This window comes from Aotus nancymaae, unplaced genomic scaffold (genome assembly GCF_030222135.1).
Source record: "Aotus nancymaae isolate 86718 unplaced genomic scaffold, 86718_ANA_hifiasm-v0.15.2.pri h1tg000059l, whole genome shotgun sequence".
NCBI classification, from domain to species: domain Eukaryota; kingdom Metazoa; phylum Chordata; class Mammalia; order Primates; family Aotidae; genus Aotus; species Aotus nancymaae.
In genome coordinates, this window is record NW_026988473.1 from 54,622,351 (window position 1) to 54,646,272 (window position 23,922).

At 35.8% G+C, this 23,922-nt stretch overlaps 3 protein-coding genes across 3 annotated transcripts; all 3 read left to right on the forward strand.

Annotated features, from left to right (window-relative positions):
- Nucleotides 1-441: 441 nt before the first annotated feature.
- On the forward strand, nucleotides 442-1,395 carry LOC105720145 (olfactory receptor 51A4-like). The gene has a single exon (XM_012456450.2). The coding sequence runs from the start codon at nucleotides 442-444 to the stop codon at nucleotides 1,393-1,395; it is 954 nt and encodes a 317-aa protein (XP_012311873.2).
- Nucleotides 1,396-8,368: 6,973 nt separating this feature from the next.
- LOC105728078 (olfactory receptor 51V1-like) lies at nucleotides 8,369-9,310 on the forward strand. Its single transcript, XM_012468332.3, has one exon. The coding sequence runs from the start codon at nucleotides 8,369-8,371 to the stop codon at nucleotides 9,308-9,310; it is 942 nt and encodes a 313-aa protein (XP_012323755.2).
- A 12,355-nt stretch (nucleotides 9,311-21,665) lies between these two features.
- Nucleotides 21,666-22,619, forward strand: LOC105720045 (olfactory receptor 51A4-like). Its single transcript, XM_021675195.2, has one exon. It carries the CDS (start codon nucleotides 21,666-21,668, stop codon nucleotides 22,617-22,619), a length of 954 nt encoding a protein of 317 aa, XP_021530870.2.
- Nucleotides 22,620-23,922: the final 1,303 nt, after the last annotated feature.

A 23,922-nucleotide genomic window follows, 5' to 3' on the forward strand; every position in this document is an offset into this window, starting at 1 on the left:
GCCAAAGAAAGTGCTGGAAAATCTTTTGAAGATTCACCAAAGATGACTGAAAGTAAATGCAGATGGGAATGTAATTTGATTAAATTATCAAGACAGAAAATATGTTCTGAGAATAAAATTTTTCTAGGAATTTGGATAAGAGAGAAAATTATATACTTAATTTTCATTTTCACCAGATTGACAATTGAGTGTTCTTGGCCAATATAATTCCACGAGCTCTTACATTTTGCCAGCAGTTATCCATTGACTAAACACTAGATAGTTATTCTGATAGAATTGAAACTTTTTAAGGATTAATTCCTTGATGTAAATTGCCTAGAGTAGATGCTGCCCCAGGAGTGGTAGACATATTAGCTGTAACTACCTTACAACTTACGATTTTATTTATCCAAATAGAAAAATTTGGAAGCTGATCTGGGCTGCATTTCAAGAAATTTGCATATGGAACCTATAAACAGTAGCTGGTTTCAGCCACATATTCTCCTTCTAGCAGGCATCCCTGGACTGGAGTCTGTACAAATATGGATCTCTATCCCGCTGTGTGTCATGTACCTCACTGCCGTCCTAGGAAACTGCACCATCCTCCTTCTCATCAAAACCACCTCCAGCCTTCATGAGCCTCAGTATATCTTTCTGTCCATGTTGGCAGCTACAGATTTGGGTCTGTCTTTGTCAACTCTACCTACAGTACTCAATGTCTTCCTCCTGAATCACAGGGAGATTGAGTTCTACTTTTGCCTGACACAGATGTTCTTCATCCACTTCTTCTCCTGCATGGAATCAGCCATCCTGCTGGCCATGGCCTTTGACCGGTTTGTAGCTATTCACAACCCACTGCACTACACCATGGTTTTAACTCCTGCCAGGATTATTCAGATGGGGCTTACAGTTGTGGCTAGGAGTGTGATGTTGATGGCACCCTTGCCAATCCTCCTCAAGCGACTGCCCTTCTGCAAAGATGTCATTCTATCCCACTGTTACTGCTACCACCCTGATGTGATGAAGCTGGCCTGTGGCCCTGTCAGAGTCAACATGATCTATGGATTGTCTCTTGTCATCTGCTCCTTTGGAATTGACTCTGTGTTCATTTTCATTTCATACATCTTGATTTTGAAAACAGTGCTGGGTATTGCCTCAAAAAGTAGTCAGCTCAAGGCACTTAATACCTGTGTTTCCCACATCTTCACTGTCTTCATTTTCTATGTGCCGCTCATTGTGCTGGCCCTAATTCATAGGTTTGGTCAATTCACATCTCCTCTTCTCCACGTCACCATGGCCAATCTCTTCCTTTTCTTGACTCCTGTCCTTAATCCTTTGGTTTATAGCCTGAAAACCAGACAGATAAGGTCAGCAGTGCATAAGATATTCAATGGCAAGAGAAATTTGCTCAAGTAGTAAAGTATTGCCCTACTGAAAAAGATACTCTGTCTCTTTCTTCCTCTTTCATCTGTCTGCTTCTCTCTGGGGAATATGTCATCACTTCAAGAGATAGTCTTATGAGAATGAGATATTTTCTTCTTATCTGCCAAGAAGATGATAATATACTTAGTTGTTGTCTAAGAAGTAAATTACCAAATATGGCACTTTATCACATTGTGAAGAGAGAGTAGGTATATGTGGAAATTGGTGTAGAATATACATATTTTTCTTGTATTGTTTAAAGAAAACATGGAATACATAAATTGAAATACTGTGGAAACAAGATAGTTAACAATAGTTTTCTGGAAAACAACAATGAAACTAGAATATACCAACAGAAAGGAAATAAGTTTCCTGTATTTTTGTACCCCAAACTTCAGCATCATGAAATATACCAATATTAAAAAAACCTGTACCCATACCTACTGCATCTAAAATAAAAGTTGAAATTTAAAACAAAAAAAAAAAAATCAAACAAACAAAACTAAAATTATTTTTTCAAAGAATCATCCACGAACACAAGGGACACATCTAAAAATTAGGGAAGGCATACAGGATTATTTTAGTGTTCACGAGACATTAGAAATTCAAAGTTGATTATTTCATAAAATTTGGTAATTTCATTGAAAGTTGATCTATCATATGATGTATGAATGAATAAACAAAATTTTCAGCCAGAAAATGGAATGAAGTACTGATGTGCTACAACACAGATGACCTTCGAGAACATTATGCTAAGTGAAAGAATCCAGACACAAAAGGCCACCTATTACATAATTAGACTTATGGGGAATACTTAAAATAAGTAAATCTATAGAGACAGAAAGTTGACTGGTAGTTGCTAGATGCTGGGTGGAGACAGGAATGAAGAGTAGCTGCTTAAAGAGTATGAGATTTTATTTTGAAGTCATGAATATATGCTGTGACTAGATAAAAGCAGTAGCTTGTAAAACACTGCAAATGTATTTCATTCCACAGAATTATTCATCTTAAGGTTATTAATTTTATACTATATGAATTTTTTCCTCAATAAAAAAGTTGTGAAATGCACCATATTAAGTAAGATTAAGAAAAATGACAACAAAATGGAATGTTTGATCCTACAATGAATCCTGATGGGGGGCAAAAAGCTCTTAAAGAATCTTATTGGTACATTGACAAAATGAAAATACAAATGGGAAATTAGATTTAAACATTTTGTAGTTATGTAAGAGGATATCTTTATTCTTAGAAAGAAACACACTGAACTGTTTAAGAGTAAATGTCACGATGTATGCAACCTCCACTCACATGGCTAAGACAAAATTTGTTTGTTGAGGGGAGAGTGGGAAGATATAGAGAGAAAGAACTCATAAGAGACAGTACTCTAGTGCATGAATACAAATGTTAAAGAAAGTGAAATAAAATTTTAACAATAGATTAATTATGGTAAAGGCAATATGGCAGCCTTTACTAGATAAAAGTGGTAGCTCGTAAAACACTGTGAATGTATTGAATTCCACAGAATTATTCCTTAAGGTCATTAATTTACAAGAATAAGAATAGTATGTATTCAAGAATACTATTTTATTCTTATTCTTGTAAATTTTCTGTAAGTTTTAAATTATTTCCAAAGAAATCCTAAAGAAAATCCACGTATCCACGGTCCGGCTTTAAAATACAGCATCATAAATACAGTTGAAACACCCTCCACATACCTATTCCTCCCAGAGAAAGCACCATTATGAATTTGGTGTTTGTTACCCCCAAACATATCTTTATACTTTGACTGCATATTTATATATACCTAAGCACTGTATCTGCATAAATAACTCTCTAAATATGTTAAGTGAAATAGAAGTAAACAAATAAGGTCAGCAGTGATATAACAAGGATTATATAGTATGATAGCATTTACATAATATTTAAAACCATGCAAAATATTAGGGGCCAGGTCCCTCTCCCATGACACCATATCTACAATTCCTTGGCACAAGCCAGGCCAAGTCTTCTTCATTTGAAAGTATACACTGTAAAGCACAGAACCGTTTTACTGTTTGAAGAGGGAGCAATTATGTCTAGTCGATGTTTGGATAGATAACCTGAGTGCACCTTCAGAGGAGACATAATAGAACCTGCTCATGTATAGAGAGGGAGAAAGTGGACACGTGCAAAGAAAGGTCTTTGTATTTATATAAGAAAATTGCAGAGACAATAATCCTGATTGAGCCAACAGTCCCACAAGTAGTATGTCTTGATTTTTCTCTCTTTCCTTTATTTACTACAATGTACATTCCACAATAGTAGGAATGTTTTTCTCCTGTTCATACATTTATTTCTAGTGTTTGCGTAAGAGCCTGGCACATAGAGCATGGAAATAAATATGTATTGCCTGATTTTAACAAGTTTCATTATGCCCGCCAAACCACTAGTCATTTTTCCTTCCTTTTTTGCATCTTCTTCATTTGTATAACTTCTTAGAAGCTCACTGATACGTTTCACATTTGCTAGAATCTAGAGCTATAAAAATAATCCAGCAAATTTCTTTGGGTTTTAATCGTGTCTACTTGCCGGGCGCAGTGGCTCACGCCTGTAATCCCAGCACTTTGGGAGGCCAAGGCGGGTGGATCACGAGGTCAAGAGATCGAGACCATCCTGGTCAACATGGTGAAACCCCGTTTCTACTAAAAATACAAAAAATTAGCTGGGCATGGTGGCGCATGCCTGTAATCCCAGCTACTCAGGAGGCTGAGGCAGGAGAATTGCCTGAACCCAGGAGGCGGAGGTTGCGGTGAGCCGAGATCGCGCCATTGCACTCCAGCCTGGGTAACAAGAGCGAAACTCTGTCTCCAAAAAAAAAAAAATTAAATGGTATAGAGTGTATATCATGATAGAGGTAAGATCAGAGTCCTATGGAGCTCCTTGCTTTAAAAGTCTTTTTTAGTCGTCTATTTTCATACATTCTATACATCAGGCTTTAAAAGTTAAGAAAAGTTTCCTGCAGGTACTGAGATGAGAAAATATGTAAAATATGAGATGAGAAAATGAGTAAAAATCACAGCAAATAGCAATAAGTCAGACAAAAGTGGATTGGGTACATTAAGTAAAGTTAGCGCATGTACTAAGACACGGGACAAAAATAGAGGGTGGAGGAAGTGCAAGTAACAGAACGTAACAATAGCAGATACTCTTGAGGGAGGCCGAGGAAAGACAATGGCAAGGAGTGGGTATCAGAACTTTAATCAAGGTTTTACATTTAATTAACAGATCAACATTAATTTGTATATTTATTCTATTTGTTAAAATTAATTTTCAGCCAATTTTATATTTCTCAGGGCACTGAAATGCTCTGCATGGAATAGGTGGATGCCCACCATCATGCTACTACTCACAATAACCACGGTCACCCTGAAGATCTGCTGGGAAATCATTTCACATACATTTAAAAAAATTATTCAGCAATCTGCTTTTATTAGAGTTTTTGTTTTTAAATCCCCTTAAATAAAGAATATTTTAGTTTGCTATTTTCTCTATATATTTCATGAATCTCTTCCTATTTTTCTCTTTCTCTGTGTCACACATATGCAGCATGTATGCACTTGCATGCACACACAAACACACACACATACCCCCAACACTAAAGATGTGGGTTGGGGGAAACAGTGGTTTTTCCAGTTCTCACATAGTCACTCAATACAGAACAGAACACTCTGACATCAGATATCTAAGGGTTTTTCTCAACATAACTAGCAATTCTGTAGTGGACACCAACTGGATGTCCCCTAATTCAATTCAATTCTGACACTATTCACTTGGAGATAACATGAAGTCTTAAAGGTTTAAGGGTTCAGTCCCATAAGATTACCACCACTTAGGGGTCATAGGACAAACAAAAGTTACAGTCATTGAAACCGTGATTAAAATTTTAGATGTAACAAAAGGTTTAAATCCACTAATCTCATTCTTAAAAGATAATAATCTTCTCAGAGAAGGATGAAAAGCACATAACAGGTATAGAGAGCAGCAAGTACAAAAATGTCCGCCCTAACATGCGTTGTTCAGAGAACTGAAGCTTGTTTAGTAAAACTGGAGTGTGGAAGAAATGGTAGACACGGACCTTGCGTATCAAATATGTTAGGATAAATTTATCATATCGAACAAAAATTCTATTGCAAATATTCAAAATAAAGATTCATTGTGGGCCAGGCAGAGTGGCTTACACCTATAATCTCAGCATTTTGGAAGGCCGAGATGGGAGGATCACTTGAGCCCAGGAGTTCCAGACCAGCCTGGACAACAAAGTGAGAGCCTGTCTCAACAAAAATTTAAAAATTAGCTGGACATGGTAGCACACATCTGTTGTCCCCACTATCTGGGAAGTTGAGGTAGGAGAATCACTTGATCCCAAGAGTGATGAGGTTGCAGTAAATCGTGTTCAAACCACTGCACTCCAGCCTGGGTGGCACAGTGAGAGCCTACCTCAAAAATAAAAAATAATAAAAAATGCTTCGGCTGGGCACAGTGGCTCATGCCTGTAATCCCAGCATTTCGTGAGGCCAAGGTGGGTGGATCAGGAGGTCAAGAGATCGAGACCATCCTGGTCAACATGGTGAAACCCTGAATCTACTAAAAATACAAAAATTAGCTGGATGTGGTGACACATGCCTGTAGTCTCAGCTACTTGCGAGGCTGAGATAGGAGAATCGCTTGAACCCAGGAGGCGGAGGTTGCATCGGCCGAAATTGCACCACTGCACTCTAGCCTGGTGACAGAGCGAGACTCCGTCAAAAAAAAAAAAAAAGAAGCTTCAACATGAACATGTTTGTTTATATTTGTGTAGCAAAGATTATTCAGCAATGTAAATCATAGTTTGATCATGGAGTAATACAATACGAAGAAAACTCTGCTATTAAAATAGAAAAAAAAGGAAAAATTAAAAGCTTGAATTAGTGAAAGGACTTATATAGATGAGTGAACACATTTGTTATATGTTTAGGCTATGTAAATTTCAAATATCTCTCATCCACATGGTATAATGAAGACACACCCATTGAAAAATAGTTGCACCATGGCCAGGATTGGTGACTCATGTCTGTAATTCCAGCACTTTAGGAGCCCAAGGTGAGCAGATAGCTTGAGTCCAGGAGTTTGAGATCAGCTTGGGTGACATGGAAAAACCCTGCATCTACAAAAAATACAAAAATTAGAAATTAGCTAGTCATGGTGGCACATGCCTGTAGTCGCAGGTACTCGGGAGACTGAGGTGGAAGAATTGCTTGAGACCCAGAGGCAGAGATAACAGTGAGCTGAGAGCCTGTCACCGCACTCCAGATGTAGCAACAGAATGAGATCCCATTTCAAAAGAGAGAGAGAGAGAAAGAAAGAGAGAGAGAGAAAGAAAAATAGTTGCACCACAAGTATTTAATTAATTCTATGTTAGGAACAGGAGTAAATTACCTTGGAAAGGATTCACTCTGTCATTGGAGGCTAGGAATGGCTTCACAGAAATGGTGATGTTTATTTGCTTTTGTAACTTGAACTTTGAAACTTTTTAGCTACTTTCTCTTTTTAATCTTTAACCTTTTTATCTTTAAGGATAAAATAACCTTTTATCTTTACCTACTGGCTTCTCTTAGCTTTGTTAGTAAACACATTGCATTAGTCACTGCTGTTTGTTTCCATGGAATTCTTATCAAATTTTAGCATATCTTAAATGTAATTTCATTTCAGAATCATTATATATATATATTATATATATATATAATTTACTAGCTCCCCCTTTCTAAGGCTACTATTTATTTCCTCATTTGTATACTGAGAATACTGCCTAGGTGCTCATATAAATTAGTCTCTTTATATTTAAAAATTTTTATTTTTTAAAAAGTCAAATAGCTACCTCTTAAAAATAGTTTTTAATTACCAAATGATACAAATCATTTTAGTAGCCTTTTATAAAGCTTCATTTATGTTCTGATATCCCAGAATTATTCTTACAAGCTCTAATTATTCATAGAATTTCTTAACCAAAGAAACTCACATTATGTTGCCTTATCTACATCAGATGGGAGATGCTGAAAATATTGGGTAGTAGACATAGATCTATAAAAATCTAGATTAAGGCTACTTTAAGACTATTTAGTGATTACTAAATACTGCTTGCTTATATAACTGACTTTATTCTACCTATAAAGAGCTGACAGAGTCATAGATAAAGCAGATACTAACAAATATTTGTCTAGGACTTAATTTAAAATGCATGCCAATTGCATTTTATATGATAGACCTAAGACACTATTGTGAGATTCAGAAAAGAAAGAAATCTTACAAAGAATAAACGAGTGCATGAAAATGAAGAAAAACAAAGTCCAATTTAAACAGGTAAATAACTTGGAGTGGAGCTAAAATATGTGGAATGTGCAAAACAGTTTCGATTCCACTTGGTTTGTTTAGTTTCTCTTGACTAAACTTTATGTTTTGCAAAGTTTGGTTATTTTAACTATTTAATAGTATATACCTTTTGGGATCTTATCCTTTGGGAAAAGTGAAAGAAATAGCTGCAATACCTAAGAATAAATGACCTAATCTCATATTCTCTTGAGGGTGATGCCACGTATAGCAGTGGTACACAACTGTGATCATACACTGTCTTCCTTTAGGAATGAACAGAGACTCCCAGAAGTCTAGACTAAAACCTAACTCCCATGTGCTAGGTAACATTACTGTTCTTCATAAAACTCCCTAGTCTTCTGTTATTCCTAGTCACTAGCACTGGAAATTCCATGTCTAGACAACAGGTTTTTTGCCCTAAAGGGTAAGGAATAAGGTCTCTATTTTGCTGAATTTATGACAATTACAGAAATTGTATTGTATTTTATTTTCTTTCTAAAAGCAGACAAGCATTACTAAAAATCAGGGAATCACAAACCTATGTAATTTGCATTTTTCTAGAAGCATTTTCAATCCTCTATTAATGTCTATCTCTAACTCAAACTTCAATAGTTCCAGATTTGTTCTCACTGGTTTTCCTGGCCTAGAAATTCACTATCCCTGGCTCTGCATTCCTTTCTCCTCCATCTATGCTCTGGTGTTCCTGGGAAACTGCATGGTGCTCCATGTGATCCGGACTGAGTCAAGCCTACACCAGCCTATGTTCTATTTTCTGGCCATGCTGGCCCTCACTGACCTGTGCATGGGGTTTTCTACTGTGTACACGGTGCTGGGGATCCTGCTGGGGTTAATTCAAGAGATCAGCCTGGATTCCTGCATTGCCCAGTCTTATTTCATCCATGGTCTGTCTTTCATGGAGTCCTCTGTCCTCCTCGCTATGGCCTTTGACCGCTACATCGCCATTTGCCACCCGTTGCGCTACTCATCCATACTAACTAATGACAAAATCATGAAAATTGGAGTGGCAATCTTATGTAGGAGTTCTTTACTAATACCTCCAGTCATCATCCGTCTGAAGTTCTTAAATTATTGCCGTCCTCACATCCTTTCTCACTCTTTCTGCCTGCACCAAGACTTAATTAGAATGGCCTGTTCAGACATCCACTTCAACAATGTCTATGGTCTGGCCCTTGTGATCAGCAATCTGTTGTTAGATGCAGTGCTCATACTCATCTCCTACATTAGGATTTTGCATACAGTCTTAGCCATTGCATCCCGGGAGGAGAGACTCAAGTCTTTGCAGACCTGTGTATCTCACATCTGTGCTGTTTTGGTTTTCTACATCCCAATCATTGGTCTGACCATGGTGCACCGCTTTGGGAAACACCTCTCACCGTTGGTTCATGTCCTCATGGGCAATACCTATATCCTTTTCCCTCCAATGATGAACCCTATTATTTATAGTATCAAGACCCAACAGATACGAAGAAGGCTCCAGAGATTGTTCTGCTTGAAAAGAGCCTAAGTTTAAATCAAAAGTTTATGTATTTAAAAGTCAACAAGTGGAATTTAAAAATGTCAAAGTCAGTAAGTATTTAAACATAAATTTAATAACTACTATGTTAATTATAATTTGCATGTTACAAATACCTTTCTTTTTATTTCTCCCAATTATCCTGCTAGTAACATTGACATGTTTAATATTGTGGTCCATTTTACAAATCTGAAAATGCATATACACTGGAATAGGAATCATATTAATGGATGAGGCAGATGAGATATTATAATCTATACCTTATTATGGCCAGTTGATTGCAGATTTTTTTGGTTCTACCAATTATGGCAAAAGTAAATTTTGCTAACCTCCTTCAAGTAATTACTAAGAGATCGACCATGATCCTAGTTCATGTTTAATTCTAAGCAGCATTCTTATTCATTCATTGTTTGTGGTTGCTGCTAGTTTTTCCAAATGACCATAAAGTGGAGTAAACATCATGAGGTAACTGGACTATTTAGCCCAGTCAAAAAGTAGTCAAACAAACCACAAAAAAAGTAATCTTGATGCTAGGTTATCCACCAACCAAAAAATCTCTCTCCTATAAAAAATAATTTTATACGACATATAGACAACAAAAAAATAGAGTTTCTGATTAGTTTGTTTATCCAAATAGTAATGCCAATTGCAGTTACCATTTGAAAATTATTTGAATCATTTTTAGACATTTACTTTGAATATGCATTCTTTATTTGTCTTGCCTCATTTAAATTCCCTGCCCCAGATAATAAAAATAGAACTAGACTTTTACTATCACCAAGTAATGTAAATGTTTCTAATTTAATCTCCCCATCAAGACTCTGAGAAAAATATTATTTTCTATTATACAAATTGATTTTTTAAGCTCAGAAAGGCTAAATAATATGTCAAATGTGAAAAGGTAATAAGTGATAGATTTGGGTATGTTTTCTGTTTGAGTTAATTTCAAATTACATGACAGCTTTCTTTTCTATCACCCTTCTGTACTTCTTTTTAGTATAATATTTTTATAAAATTATACAGCCATCATAAGACAATTATATGATAAATAAAAGTAGAAAAATTAACCAAGGTAAATTATGAATAATGATAAATGGTACATATTTGGACTCTTGTTGATATTTGTAAATCTTCTCAAAATGTTATTTTTGAAATGAAATGTATATAATTCAATTCATATTTTAAGTCAAGTTTATTCAGTTTTATTATATATGTATAATATATATTATATATATGTATAATATATTGTTTAATTATATATGTATATTTACTGTTCAATGAGCTTTCAAAAATATTTATAGTTATGTAACTACCACCACAATCAAGATATAGGATATTTTAATCACTCTGAAAATTGCCTTTATGCCTTTATCCTTGCTTTTGTTAATATTCTCCCACAACCCCAACTTCCTGGCACCACTAATCTGATCGCTGTCAAGTAGTTTTTGTTTTTTTAAGAGCAGGGCGTTGTGAATTAAATTTTAACAAATGTCTTATTTTCTGTCTGAATGCTACCACTTATAATAATGTCTTTGAGATTAGTTGTGTTGTTACCTGTATCCATAATTTATTTTTATTGTTGACTACTTTTTCATCGTATTATATACACCAAACTGTTTATTTAATCATCAATTGATTAACATTTGAATTTGAATATGAATAAAGTTATTATAAATATGCCAACCATATGATTATAAAGCATTTCCCTAAAACTGGTAGAGTTTACTTCAATGTTTATATTTTTACTATTAACAATACAACCACCACAACTGTAATGATAATAATGGTCTCATAAATATAATAGTTTACATTTATCAGAAGCCTATTATCTGCCAGGCACTTTGGAAGCACTAGGTAGTGATTTTCACTATTAATCCTTGAGAAACTCTACAGGGTAAATTTATAGCAATTCAATTTTAGATGTAAGAAAATTGATATAAAGGGATTTAAAATAACTAGAAAATGATAGGGCAATTTGTTTTCACAGTTTGCACTTTTACCAGGTCTACTACTGTTTTATTTTATGTTCTAGTTATTTATTTTGGGTGGTGTTAATGAGGTTGTGAAAAAAAGAGATGCTTCTATACTGTTGGTGGAAGTGTAAATTAGTTCAACCATGTGGAAGACAGTGTGAAGATTCCTCAAAGCCCTAAAGACAGAGATACCATTCGATCTAGCAATCCCACCACTGGGTATATACCCAAAAAAATACAAGTCATTCTATTATAAAGACACATGCATGTGTATGTTTGTCACAGTACTATTCACAATAGCAAACACATGGAATAAAACTAAATACTCATCAATGATTGACTGGATAAAGAAAATGTAGTATCTATATGCCATGGAATACTATGAAACCATAAAATGAATGAGATCATGTCTTTGCAGGGACATGGATAGAGCTGGAAGCCATTATCCTCAGCAAACTAACACAGGAGAAATATTGGTGTATTTTTTTTTTTGTAATGGATTGTCCTATTGTTTTGTAAAATGGTATGGATTAATTCCCAAGGGAACTGCATTTAGGTATCACTGAGAACAAAGCAATGTTCAATGCCTGCAGGAAATGGGTGCCATAAGAGGATGGAAACCATAAAGCCAAAAACTAATTGTAGGATAGCCAAGGTTGAACCTTATGGAGATCTTTAGTGAGTTTAAGTAAAGCTTGAGGAACCAAGTTAAGAAGTGAGGCAATGACACTTATGGTATTTTTTTTTCATTATTATATTGGACAAAAGACATAAACAACAGGTACTTCAGCAGTAGGTACAGTTCATGATGAAAGGAAGCTTCAGGGAGCAATAATAGTGTTTTGTTTTGGCTTTTGTTTTGGTGTAATAAAAGTTTTAGATAAAAAATGTGTCTATAAACGAATTCAACTTGTGTTGATTGAATATATTCATAGAAAGGCTGTGTAAGAAAACCCAGACTTTTTATTTAACTCAAAGGACATAATTTGCCCTTAAATGGGAGACTATTTCATGGGAATCCCCACTCACCACTACCTGCACACATGCTGCTGTCAACAGTAATTGACTTGAGAACAGTACTATGTAATTTTTTTTTTTTGAGACGGAGTTTCGCTCTTGTTACCCAGTCTGGAGTGCAATGGTGCGATCTCAGCTCACCGCAACCTCTGCCTCCTGGGTTCAGGCAATTCTCCTGCCTCAGCCTCCTGAGTAGCTGGGATTACAGGCATGCACTACCATGCCCAGCTAATTTTTTATATTTTTAGTAGAGACGGGGTTTCACCATGTCGACCAGGATGGTCTCGATCTCTTGACCTCGTGATCCACCCGCCTTGGCCTCCCAAAGTGCTGGGATTACAGGCGTGAGCCACAGCGCCCGGCCCTGTAATTTAAAAAAGAAAAGTCCCTTTGTATTATTTGAGATGCATTTGAATATTTTTAGCCTTGTTAAATATAAAAATTTAGTTTATCATTAAATTGGTGTTGGGCTCTGAAGTAAATTAAACCATTTAAAAATACTTTTGTGTAAGTTAAGATTTCTAATTCATACCATAAACAAATGAGAATTAGATGCACTTACATTGTCACAATAAACCCAAGAAGCTAGAACTTAATGAACTGGTTCTGAAGCCAGACTGTTTAATTTAATATTTGCCTGTGAACATTTATTAATAAGTTACTTAACCTACCTGGTCCTTGGGTTTCTTCTCTGTAAAGTAAAAATGACATGAGTGCCAATCCCATGATGATCAACTGGAAAAAAAAAATAGAAGAGATAATAACAGTGTTTGACATGGAGAGAGCATCTGTTAATTTTTGCTATAAATGTAAATAAAAGTTCTTGCTATAAAAGTTAACTATAAAATTAATGAAGTGTATTGAAGCACAGGTTTTTGTTTATCTGTTTGTCTATCTTTTTAATTTTTAACTTTTGTGGATACTTGTAGGTATATATATTTATGGAGTACAGGAGATATTTTGATATATTCATGCAATATGAAATAAAGTTTTATAACAACTGCAAACTACTTTTATTTTATGATTTAAACTCAGAAGACCTAAATTTTAAAATCTCATAAATTTGATCAATGAAAATATATAAAAGTTCATGCTTGGCTCAAGGAGACAACACAGAAAAAATATAATTTTACAGATTAAATTTCAGAAAATTAAAAACACATATCTAGCAAATATCATTAATTAATTAGCATGCTTTATAAAGTAATTCTTCAAATCAACCTCATAAATTGGCAGAAAAATTAAACATGTTTTAATTAATGTGAACAAAGCTGACTCTTCACCTTCCTATTCTTTTTCACGTTTTTCTGTTAGGCCTACCCCCATGTAGTTTTCATTTCCATCCTGAATTATTTAGTCATAAAACCAGTGGTTGAAGTGCAGTAATGTAGATATCTACAGTGGTGTGTATGGGCTTGGGGATTGGGTACCACCAACAGAACAGAGAAGGATGTGGGAACCTGACCGTGTGAGGTGGGTGTCCATCCAAGTTGTTTCCCAGCATGGGATGTACAAACAAGACAGCATGCAGATGGTCACATGGGAGCACAGGTGAGGGTGTTTTCCTGTCAAAAAGGATTCTCAATTTAATACTAATGAACAAAGTATTCATTACTGAGGAGACCCAGAGCCTGAGAAGGGTGAGGAGGAAACACACATGTGGGAGGTGGTTGTCCAAAGTGGGGGGTCAGAAACTGTGAGGGGAAGAGGGTGTTCACATATAGGAAGATGGCTGCCTGGCCTGGAATGCTATAACCCAAGTACAAGTATGAAGGTGTCACAGAAATACAAAAGCTCATTCAAGGCTACCATGAACACCTTTACTAGGAAACCTGGAGGAGACGGATAAATTCCTGGAAAGATGTAACCCTCCTAGCTCAAATCAGGAAGAAGTAGATACCCTGAACAAACCTATATCAAACAATGAGATTGAAATACTAATAAAAAATTGCTAACAAAAAAAGTCCAGGACTATATGGATTCACAGCTGAATTCTAACAGGCATTCAAAGAAGAATTGGTACCAATTCTATTGACACTATTCAACAAGATAGAGAAAGAGGGAATCCTCCCTCCATCATTTTATGAAGCCAATTTCACCCTAATACTAAAACCAGGAAAGAACATAACAAAAAAAAGAAAATTACAGACCAATATCCTTGAGGAACATAGATGCAAAAGTCCTTAGTGAAACACTAGCTAACTGAATCCAACAATACAGCAAAATGATAATCCACCATGATCAAGTGGGTTTCATACCAAGGATCCAGGAACGGTTTAACATATACAAGTCGACAAATGTGATACACCACCTAACAGAACTAAAAACAAAAATCAAATGATCATCTCAATAGACACAGTAAAAGCATTTGACAAAATCCAGCATCCCTTTATGATTAAAGCCTTCAGCAAAATCAGCATACATAGGAGATACCCCAATGAAATAAAAGCCATCTATGACAAACCCACAGCCAGCATAATACTGAATGGGGAAAAGTTGAAAGCATTCCCTCTTCAAAGTGGAACAAGACAAGGATGCCCACTCTCACCACTTCTATTCAACATAGTACTGGAAGTCATAGAGCAACCACACAAAAGAAAGAAATAAAAGGCATCCAAATTAGTAAAGAGGAAGTCAAACTGTTGCTTTTTGCCGATGATATGATTGTATACCTAGAAAACCTTAAAGACCCATCTAAAAAGCTCCTATAATTGATAAATAAATAAATTGAATATAATTGATAGATAAAAAAATTCAGGATAAAAAATTAACATACATCAGTCAGTAGCTCTTTGATATACCAACTGCAACCAAGATGAGAATAGAATAAAAAACTCAACTCCTGTTACAACAGCTGCAAAAAATATATAATACTTACGAATATACCTAACCAAGGAGGTGAAAAATCTCTACACGGAACACTGCAAAACACTGCTGAAAGAAATCATAGATGACATGAATGAATGGAAACACATCCCATGCTCATGGATAAGTAGAACCAATATTGTGAAAATAACCATAATGCGAAAAGTAATCTACAAATTCAATGCAATTGCCATCAAAATACCATCATCATTCTTCACAGAACTAGAAAAAGCAATCCTAAAATTCATATGGAAGCAAAAAAGAGCCCACATAACCAAAGCAAGACTAAGCAAAAAGAACAAATCTGGAGGCATCACAGTACCTGATTTCAAACTATACTATAAGGCCATAGTCACCAAAATGGCATGGTACTGTAATAAAAATAGGCACATAGACCAATAACAGAATAGAGAACCCAGAAATAAACCCAAATACCTACAGCCAACTGATCTTCAACAAAGCAAATGAAAACATAAAGTTGGGAAGGACATCCTTTTAAACAAATGGTGTTGGAATTGGCAAGCCACATGTAGGAGAATGAAACTGCATCCTCATTTCTCACCTTATACAAAAATCAACTTAAAATGGATCAGGGACTTAAGTCTAAGACCTGAAACTATAAAAATTCTAAAGATTAAAAACAAACAAATAAAAAAAACTCTTCTAGATATTGGCTTAGGCAAGGATTTCACGACCAATAATCCAAAAGCCAATGCAATAAAAAGAAAGATAAATATCTGGGACCTAATTGAATTAAAGAGCATTTGCATGGCAAAAGGAACAATCAGCAGAGTAAACAGACAATCCACAGAATGGGAGAAAATCTTCACAAACTATACATCTGACAAAGGACTAATATCCAGAATCTACAAAAACATAAGCATATTACCAAGAAGAAATAAACTAGAGCTCCTTGAAGAAATGGTTGATTTCAAGTTTAGCCTAGGGAATTTACCAGATCAGCATGAAACATTTTATTATGTCAAAAAGCAAGGAAGTACGTAAAGAATGAGGAAAACATTTGAAACAATGAGAAAGCCAGCTTGAGGGTCTCACACTTGCCAAATCTGGGTTCAGTTGATGATCTAAAAATAATTAAGTAATAATATTAATTGATTATGCACTCTTAACTGTAATAGGACTGAAATTGGGATATTAATATAATTATTACAGTTGATAAAAAGAAAACATCCTTTAGAAGGTCAATATTTCATTTGTATGTTGTTATCTTTTTCACTTAATTTTTTTTTTTAATTTTGTTGGCCTGGGCACAATGGCTCATGCCTGTAATTTCAGCACTTTGGAAGGCTGAGGCAGGCAGATCACGAGGTCAAGAGTTCAAGACCATGCTGAAACTCTGTCTCTACTAAAAATACAAAAAATAGCTGGGTGTGATGGCATGTGCTTGCAATCCCAACTACTTGGGAGGCTGGTCAAGTATAGGTTTAATGCCTTCTGTATACCAGGGACTGTCTTAGGCACTTGGGAAAAAATAGGAAGTAAATGATAAAACATTGAAAGCAAAGAGAGCAGTTAGAACCACAGGAAAGACATAATAAACCTTGAAAAGAAGAGGGAAAGTTACAACCAACACCTCTCCAGGAATAAAAGAGGAGAAATAAAAAGTGTAATGAGATTACACTAACTCATACTAACATATATGGCACTATGCCTTTCAAGAAACCTGAAACATTGCAATGTTATGATACAATCTAATAATGAGTATTCATAAGAATGATAATGAAAGAAATGGTTTCTGATATTCAGCTTCACACACACAGACACAAAAGTAGAGAATCACATTTCAAAATGGTTCACCTCAAAAATGACCCAAACCAAGTATTAGGAACAATCACTTCTAAATGTCAGCTCATCTCATGTTTGTGATGAACAGTAGGCACACAACTGTTCTCAGTATGAAAGTGTGAATAATTGTAAGGACTCTGGAGTATTGAGAGAAAATAACTTTGGCATGGCCTTGATTCCAAATAATTTGTTTTTGTGCCATCCCATGTGTAGCATATTGAGACCACAGTCTCATGAGAATATTTGGTAACCTCCCTCTGGCCTCCTTCTGTCTATGATTCTCTATTTGTTGCAATAAATAACTGTGATTGAGGCAGGGGCATCTATCAGCGGCTTCTAACATCTCATAAGAATCCATCCATTCCCTGTCAATGCCAAAGAGGGTGAGACTGAAAGAGCAGAGCTGTGCTTCTGAATTCCTTTGTCAGCCCTTTCAATGTGTGCTGGCTTTATGTGAGGAGGTCACACAGTATGTAAAAATAACTTCCATTTATTTCCACTAAAAAAACAGAGAGGGGGCATTTTTTTAGGAGACGCTTAGCTGACGTTTTTCTTATACTCAAAATAAAACATCATGGAAGCTCAGAGCTTTTAGATGGGGAAGAGAAGCAAGAGATGAGAAAAGGTGACAATATAGAAGCCCAACTGAGGAGCCAAGAAAAGTTCAGGGGTTGAAATTTAACTGACGGAAGTCACAGTCCACAAGTATATACATACACATACATAGGTGTTGTTTCTGGCTCTGGGGGAAGACTGGAGAATTTATACATCCTAAAAGGTTTTGGGGGGAAGTTGCAAAGGGGTTATACTTTGAGCAGATAAGTGTCTTTCTTTCTCTGAGAATGGTCTATGGAGTATCTCTCTGGCTAGGATGAGCAATCTACCATACAGATAAAAGAAAATTCAGGATGAGGATACGGAGAAATTGAGCCAGTTGACAAATACTAAAATATGTATTCTCTCTAAGATGATACACCTCTCTTCATCTACTTTTAAGTTTAATGGTATCTGTTCTTCAGTTCTAAATGAGTCCAGTGGAAGTATGACCCCTGAAACTTTGTATACCAACTTTAAAATAGGTTCTGGATTACTGGTAAGATTTTCGTCTTTGCTAGGCATTTGCAAGCATATGCTGCAACCAAAATCTCTAAACATTAATTTATTTGTTTGAACATAATTTGCTATGTGTCTTCTATGTCCATAGAGAACCAGACTATCCTTACTGAAATATGTGACAGGTTCTATATTAATCTTAAAGGTAAAGTCAAATTGGGTAAGGGAAATTCAAGTAAGACGCAGCTTGGAGCTAACGTGAAATTATATGTAGTAAATCTCAAATACAGAAACAAAGCAGTATATTTGATATTGACTTAGTGACTTGAGAAATTCTGCTATGTACTACTCATGGAAATGTTTTCTAGATTGTTGCATATAAACTGGCCTTTAATAAATGGATTTAATTACTATTGGTTGAAATGAAACATTTATCACAATTGTGAATATGATCAGAAGTTGTGTACACATTTTCATGTGGGAATGAGTGATTCACATCTAGTGTAATACAACAAAAAATCTGGCTAGATTAGAGAGCAACTAGAAAAATTAGATTAGTAGAAACATAATATATTCCCACTGTAAAGGGCCAGGCATACAGGCACAAAAAGTATTAAAATATGAAGCAGACAACTAAATGGAGTAACAATACACTTGACTTTTATACTAGTTATTGCAGTCTTGTTGACTGGAGTTTTGATGCTGGTAGTAGTTGTAGCAATTACCCCAGTGCAAAAAACAGAAGGGAAAAATGATTACAAAGAAGAAAGTGAATTCCAGCACATTCCAGACAATAGTTGAAGCCAAGAGAGCTGGCTATGTGTATATACAACCTATAGTATATGTGTATATATATGTTTAAAAGAGGTGAATGGTGTATTGTGGTGGGTAAGAATTTTATGACTCTAAGGGTTATTTGTCTTGATATGGCAGGGAGCAGTGTGTTGAGTGACTGAGTGAGCAGGATTTGTGGAATGCAGTAAACACTCACTGGCAAGAATGTATGAACGAAGAGTGAATAAGCATAGGTCTACACAACAATGGATACAAATGTATAAATTGTAACTCATATAGGATCTATTTTTCTTCTTTTTTTTTTACTTTTGGCTTGAAAACTTTATTAAAATAAGGATTAAACCTGAAAATAGAACAATCAGAATGCCAACCCTTGCATACAATCAGCAAATAAAAGGAAAGAGGAAGAGAAAGAGAGAGAAAAAGAGAATAAAAGGGAAGGAAGGAAGGAAGGGAGGGAGGGAGGCAAGGATGGACGGGAGGGGAGGGAGGATCTATTTTTCAAAGCTATATTAACACTCATAAAAAGATTTTTTTTATCTTTACATAATTTTAAAACAGTACAGAAGTTCTAATTTTGGCTGAGAACAAAAAAATAGTATTCTCTTGTCCCAATCCTCCCTACCTGTAATCCTTTCTCTGAGAAAAAATTCTTCATTAATTTTTGTTCAGATTTTTCTCTGATGCTTTTTAATTTGGGGTATGTTTTTAAATTACATAATTTTACAAAATATTTTTTAACTTTTAATTTCAGGGGCACACGTGCAGATTTGTTACATAGGTAAATTGTGTCATTGTGGACTTTTTGTACAGAGTATTTTTCATCGCCCAGTAGTTAGGCCTAGTACCCATTACTTATTTTTCCTCTCCCTCCTCCCACCTTTTACCTCTTAAACGTCCCAGAGTGTCTTGCTCCCCTCTATTTGTCCATGTGTTCTCACCATTTAGTTCCCACACCAAAGATGTTATATTTGGATTTCATGTTCTTCTTGATAATCAGATATATTACCTGCCTTCCAATCTGTACCCCTTATGCACATGGAGCTGTACCAGTATTTTCTGTTTATAGATGACAAATTTCAATTTAAACAAAATATTTAAATCTAAAGTTATTAAACCAACTATAGAAAAATATTTCCTTTCTTCATTCATGGTAGGGTAATGACATGAACTAACACCATTTTCTCCAAACATGCTATTTTTAAGGCATTTACTAAGATATATATTGTTTCCTAACATATTTACATTTTGATACAGAGATATTTCAAATTTTTTCAAGAAATTATTTGTCACTATATGGTACTATCTTAGAACCATTTGAGAAATAATTATAATACTCATTTTAATGATTTTTTTTCTTTTTTTAAATTATACTTTAAGTTCTGGGGTACATGTGCAGGTTGTGCAGGTTTGTTACATAGGTATACACATGCCATGGTGGTTTGCTGCATCCATCCCCCCATCACCAACATTAGGCATTTCTCCCAATATTATCCCTCCCCAAATCCCCCAAACTCCCAACAGGCCCCAATGTGTGATATTCCCCTTCCTGTGTCCATGTGTTCTCATTATTCAACACCCACTTATGAGTGAGAACATGCGGTGCTTGGTTTTCTGTTCTTGTGTCAGTTTGCTGAGAATGATGGTTTCCAGCTTCATCCACGTCCCTGCAAAGAACATGAACTCATCCTTTTCTTATGGCTGCATTGTATTCCATGTTGTATATGTGACACATTTTCTTTATCCAATCTATCATTGATGGGCATTTGGGTTGGTTCCAAGTTTTTGCTATTGTAAACAGTGCTGCAATAAACATAGGTGTGCATGTGTCTTTATAATAGGATGATGTATAATCGTTTGGATCTATACCCAGTAATGGGATTCCTGGGTCAAATGGAATTTCTATTTCTAGATCCTTGAGGAATCACCACACTGTCTTCCACAATGGTTGAACTAATTTACACTCCCACCAACAGCGTAGAAGCGTTTCTATTTCTCCACATCCTCACCAGCATCTGTACTCTCCAGATTTTTTAATGATCACCATCCTAACTGGCATGAGATGGTATCTCAACGTGGTTTTAATTTGCATTTCTCTAATGACCAGTGAAGATGAGCAGTTTTTCATATGTTAGTTGGCTGCATAAATACAAACATTTTAATGATTTTTGTCACTCCTGTTATATTTTGATTTTTTACTTTGAAAACAATCAACACATCATTCAAAAGAAATACCTCAAACAACCTGGAAATTCACGGTATAAAAGAATGATATCCCATGAAGTTGAAAAATGAATAAATTGGCGTTTATGTGGGTTGTTAAAATAGCCTATGCTTTATTCCTGCAGGTAGGAATATCAGAATAAATATCCACATTTCCATAGGCCTGAATATTTCTAGGTATGAAGGTGAAACCAAAGGAAGTGCCAGAACTTCTTTCAGGGCTTTGCCAAATAGATTGAAAATACAAGTAGATGAGAACATAATAAAAGTTACCAAGAAAACATTCTGAGATTTGATTTTCTAAGCATTGAGATAAAAAAAGGTAATTAGGTTCATAATTTTTCTTCTCACTTGGTCAATGATTATGTGTTCCAGACCTAAGTAATTCTACTTGCTCTTACATTTTACAAGAAGTTGTGCGTGACCTTAACTCCATTTATTCAGACAGATTTGGAAACCTTCTAAGAATCGATTCCTTTATGAAAATAGCCTAAGATTAATGCCACCTTAAAGGAATTAGATGCATTACTTTTTTCTATCTTAAAATATGATTTTTATTCTCCAAATAGGAACATTTGGAAGCCGATCTGGATTGGATTTCAAGAACCATCCTTATGGGGCTTATAAATAGTAGCTGGTTTCAGCCACACCTTCTCCTTTTAACAGGTATCCCTGGACTGGAGTCTGTACAAATATGGATCTCTATCCCGCTGTGTGTCATGTACCTCACTGCCGTCCTAGGAAACTGCACCATCCTCCTTCTCATCAAAACCACCTCCAGCCTTCATGAGCCTCAGTACATCTTTCTGTCCATGTTGGCAGCTACAGATTTGGGTCTGTCTTTGTCAACTCTACCCACAGTACTCAATGTCTTCCTCCTGAATCACAGGGAGATTGAGTTCCATTCTTGCCTGACACAGATGTTCTTCATCCACATCTTCTCTTGCATGGAATCAGCCATCCTGCTGGCCATGGCCTTTGACCGGTTTGTAGCTATTCGCAACCCACTGCACTATACCATGGTTTTAACACCTGCTAAGATTACTCGGATGGGGCTTACAGCTGTGGTTAGGGGTGTGATGTTGATGGTACCCTTGCCAATCCTCCTCAAGCGACTGCCCTTCTGCAAAGATGTCATTCTATCCCACTGTTACTGCTACCACCCTGATGTGATGAAGCTGGCCTGTGACCCTGTCAGAGTCAACATGATCTATGGATTGTCTCTTGTCATCTGCTCCTTTGGAATTGACTCTGTGTTCATTTTCATTTCATACATCTTGATTTTGAAAACAGTGCTGGGTATTGCCTCAAAAAGTAGTCAGCTCAAGGCACTTAATACCTGTGTTTCCCACATCTTCACTGTCTTCCTTTTCTATGTGCTGCTCATTGTGCTGGCCCTAATTCATAGGTTTGGTCAATTCACATCTCCTCTTCTCCATGTCACCATGGCCAACCTCTTTCTGTTCTTGACTCCTGTCCTTAATCCATTAGTTTACAGCCTGAAAACCAAACAGATAAGGTTAGCAGTACTTAAGGTAATCAAGGGCAGAGGCAACTCGCTCAACTAGTCAACTATGGCCTTATTTTAAAAAATATACCATCTCTCTCTTCCACCTTTTATTTGCCTGCTTTTCTTTGAGGAATATATCATTACTTCAAGGTATAGTTGTGTAAATATTGAGATTTTTTTTTGTCTGCCTTGAAGATGATGGAATTTGGTTAATGTCTTGGTCTAATTCATTATCACAGTGCTATATAGTGAGGCTTTCTGAACCTTTTTGATGTCTCTTCCTATTTCAACTTTTCAGTTTAAACATTTAGGTGGTTTCCAATTAGTTGTAGAATAAAGGCCAAATTATTAACAAATTTTACACAGCTTTCTGTTTTCTTATCCCTCGCCTTCTCTCCAGTCTCAACTCCAACTACACAGTGCCACTTCTCACACCAGGTGATTGAGTATGTATTTACACATGCATACCAGTCTTCAAATGACTCTAGGCTTCACCAATTGCTTGGCTTCAAATTTCATCAACCTTAAAAGAACTTTATTAAGAAGTTTTCTAACATTTTATTAGAATTGACAGTTTTATATGACTAATAAAACTGCAGTTGCACCTTCATATGGTTAACAAAATAACTATTCAAATGGTTTCCACTAAAAGCCACTTTATCCATTTCATGTATTTACTCTTGGACCAGAGTTTTATATTTTCTTTCTCACCCAAATTTTAGGATATATATAGAGAGAAAGATAACTGTGAAGAAAAGTAGAATAAATATATCTTTATAATGTGATGATGTGCCTTACTTCCTTGTTAAAGATTGGAATAATCTGAAAACATGAATTTCAATGAACATGAGATGATTAACAGAATCTTGAAATTCAAGATAATAAGATAATTTTCTATCCACTTAGTCATGTGACGCCCACATGAAAAGGCAGCTTGGACAGATTCCTGATTTTGGTAACTTTTTTTTTGAGATGGAGTTGCACTATTGTTGCCCAGACTGGAGTGCAGTGGCGAAGTCTTGGCTCACTGCAAACTCAGCCTCCTGGGTTCAAGCAATTCTCCTGCCTCAGCCTCCCAAGTAGCTGGGATTACAAGCATGTGCCACCACACCCGGCTAATTTTGTATTTTCAGTAGACGCAGGGTTTCACCATGTTGATCAGGCTGATTTCAAACTCCTGATCTCAGGTGATCTGCCTACCTCGGCCTTCCAAAGTGCTGGGATTACAGGCGTGAGCCACAGCACCTGGAGACTTTGGCATTTTTTTTCTTTTAGATTGAATAACATGATTTATAACTTTGAAAATTCCTAAGAGTCGAGGTTGAAAAGTGTTGGTAAATGTATATGGTGACTTTCCCAAA

What these genes read in the sequence shown, in the direction of transcription:
- LOC105720045 (XM_021675195.2), top strand. Translation starts at nt 21,666, where the DNA reads ATGGGGCTTATAAATAGTAGCTGGTTTCAGCCACACCTTCTCCTTTTA.
- LOC105720145 (XM_012456450.2), top strand. Translation starts at nt 442, where the DNA reads ATGGAACCTATAAACAGTAGCTGGTTTCAGCCACATATTCTCCTTCTA.
- LOC105728078 (XM_012468332.3), top strand. Translation starts at nt 8,369, where the DNA reads ATGTCTATCTCTAACTCAAACTTCAATAGTTCCAGATTTGTTCTCACT.